The sequence below is a fragment of the Geospiza fortis genome, unplaced genomic scaffold (assembly GCF_000277835.1).
Source record: "Geospiza fortis unplaced genomic scaffold, GeoFor_1.0 scaffold320, whole genome shotgun sequence".
Taxonomy (NCBI): Eukaryota; Metazoa; Chordata; class Aves; order Passeriformes; family Thraupidae; genus Geospiza; species Geospiza fortis.
In genome coordinates, this window is record NW_005054532.1 from 730,890 (window position 1) to 731,472 (window position 583).

The window sequence follows — 583 nt, forward strand, 5'->3', positions numbered from 1 at the left end:
TTGTGTTCGCCGTGTTTTCCCGAGCCCGGGAGCAGCGCTCGGGCCCAGCCGGTGCCAGCTCTGCTCACACGCGTGCGGAGAGAGCCTCGAGCAGGATCCTGCTCCTCTCCCTCCTGCCGGGACGGGGGTGGATCCATCCCCAGGGCACAGCGCGGGGCTGGAGCGGGGAACATGGGGCTGGTACCCCCGGAGGAGGAGGAGGAGGAGGGGGAAACTGCGGGCTTCACCCCTCTGCCCCCCAGCTCGGTGCTGGCAGCACTCGGTGCCCGGGTTGATGTCCCCACAGGGCTGCTGGGCAGGTGACACCATCACAGCACCCCCACCGCCCCAGGCCAGGCTCAGCCCAGGGCGTGCAGACCCCGCATCCCCCCGGATCTGCCAGGGACGGCCGGGGCTGCTCTGCCCCCTGCGGGACTCACCCCTCCCGTATTGCCGCGGGGCTTCTGTTGCTTCTGCGTGCCATTAATGAGCTTTAATTGCCTGTAAACACATCCCCGGCAGCGCCAGGGCTGCCTTGGGAAGACGCTGGAGTCGGGGAAAGGGAATGGGAAGAGGAAATCGGAGTAACTGTTGCTACGGCTGG

At 67.6% G+C, this 583-nt stretch overlaps 1 protein-coding gene across 1 annotated transcript in view; it reads left to right on the top strand.

Annotated features, from left to right (window-relative positions):
• Positions 1 to 171: 171 nt before the first annotated feature.
• Positions 172 to 583, top strand: part of LOC102031914 (START domain-containing protein 10-like) — a 17,097-nt gene continuing 16,685 nt past the window's right edge. The window contains exon 1 of the mRNA XM_031063807.1: positions 172 to 246. Coding sequence (XP_030919667.1) covers positions 172 to 246 — 75 coding nt within the window. The remainder of the gene's footprint in view (positions 247 to 583) is intronic.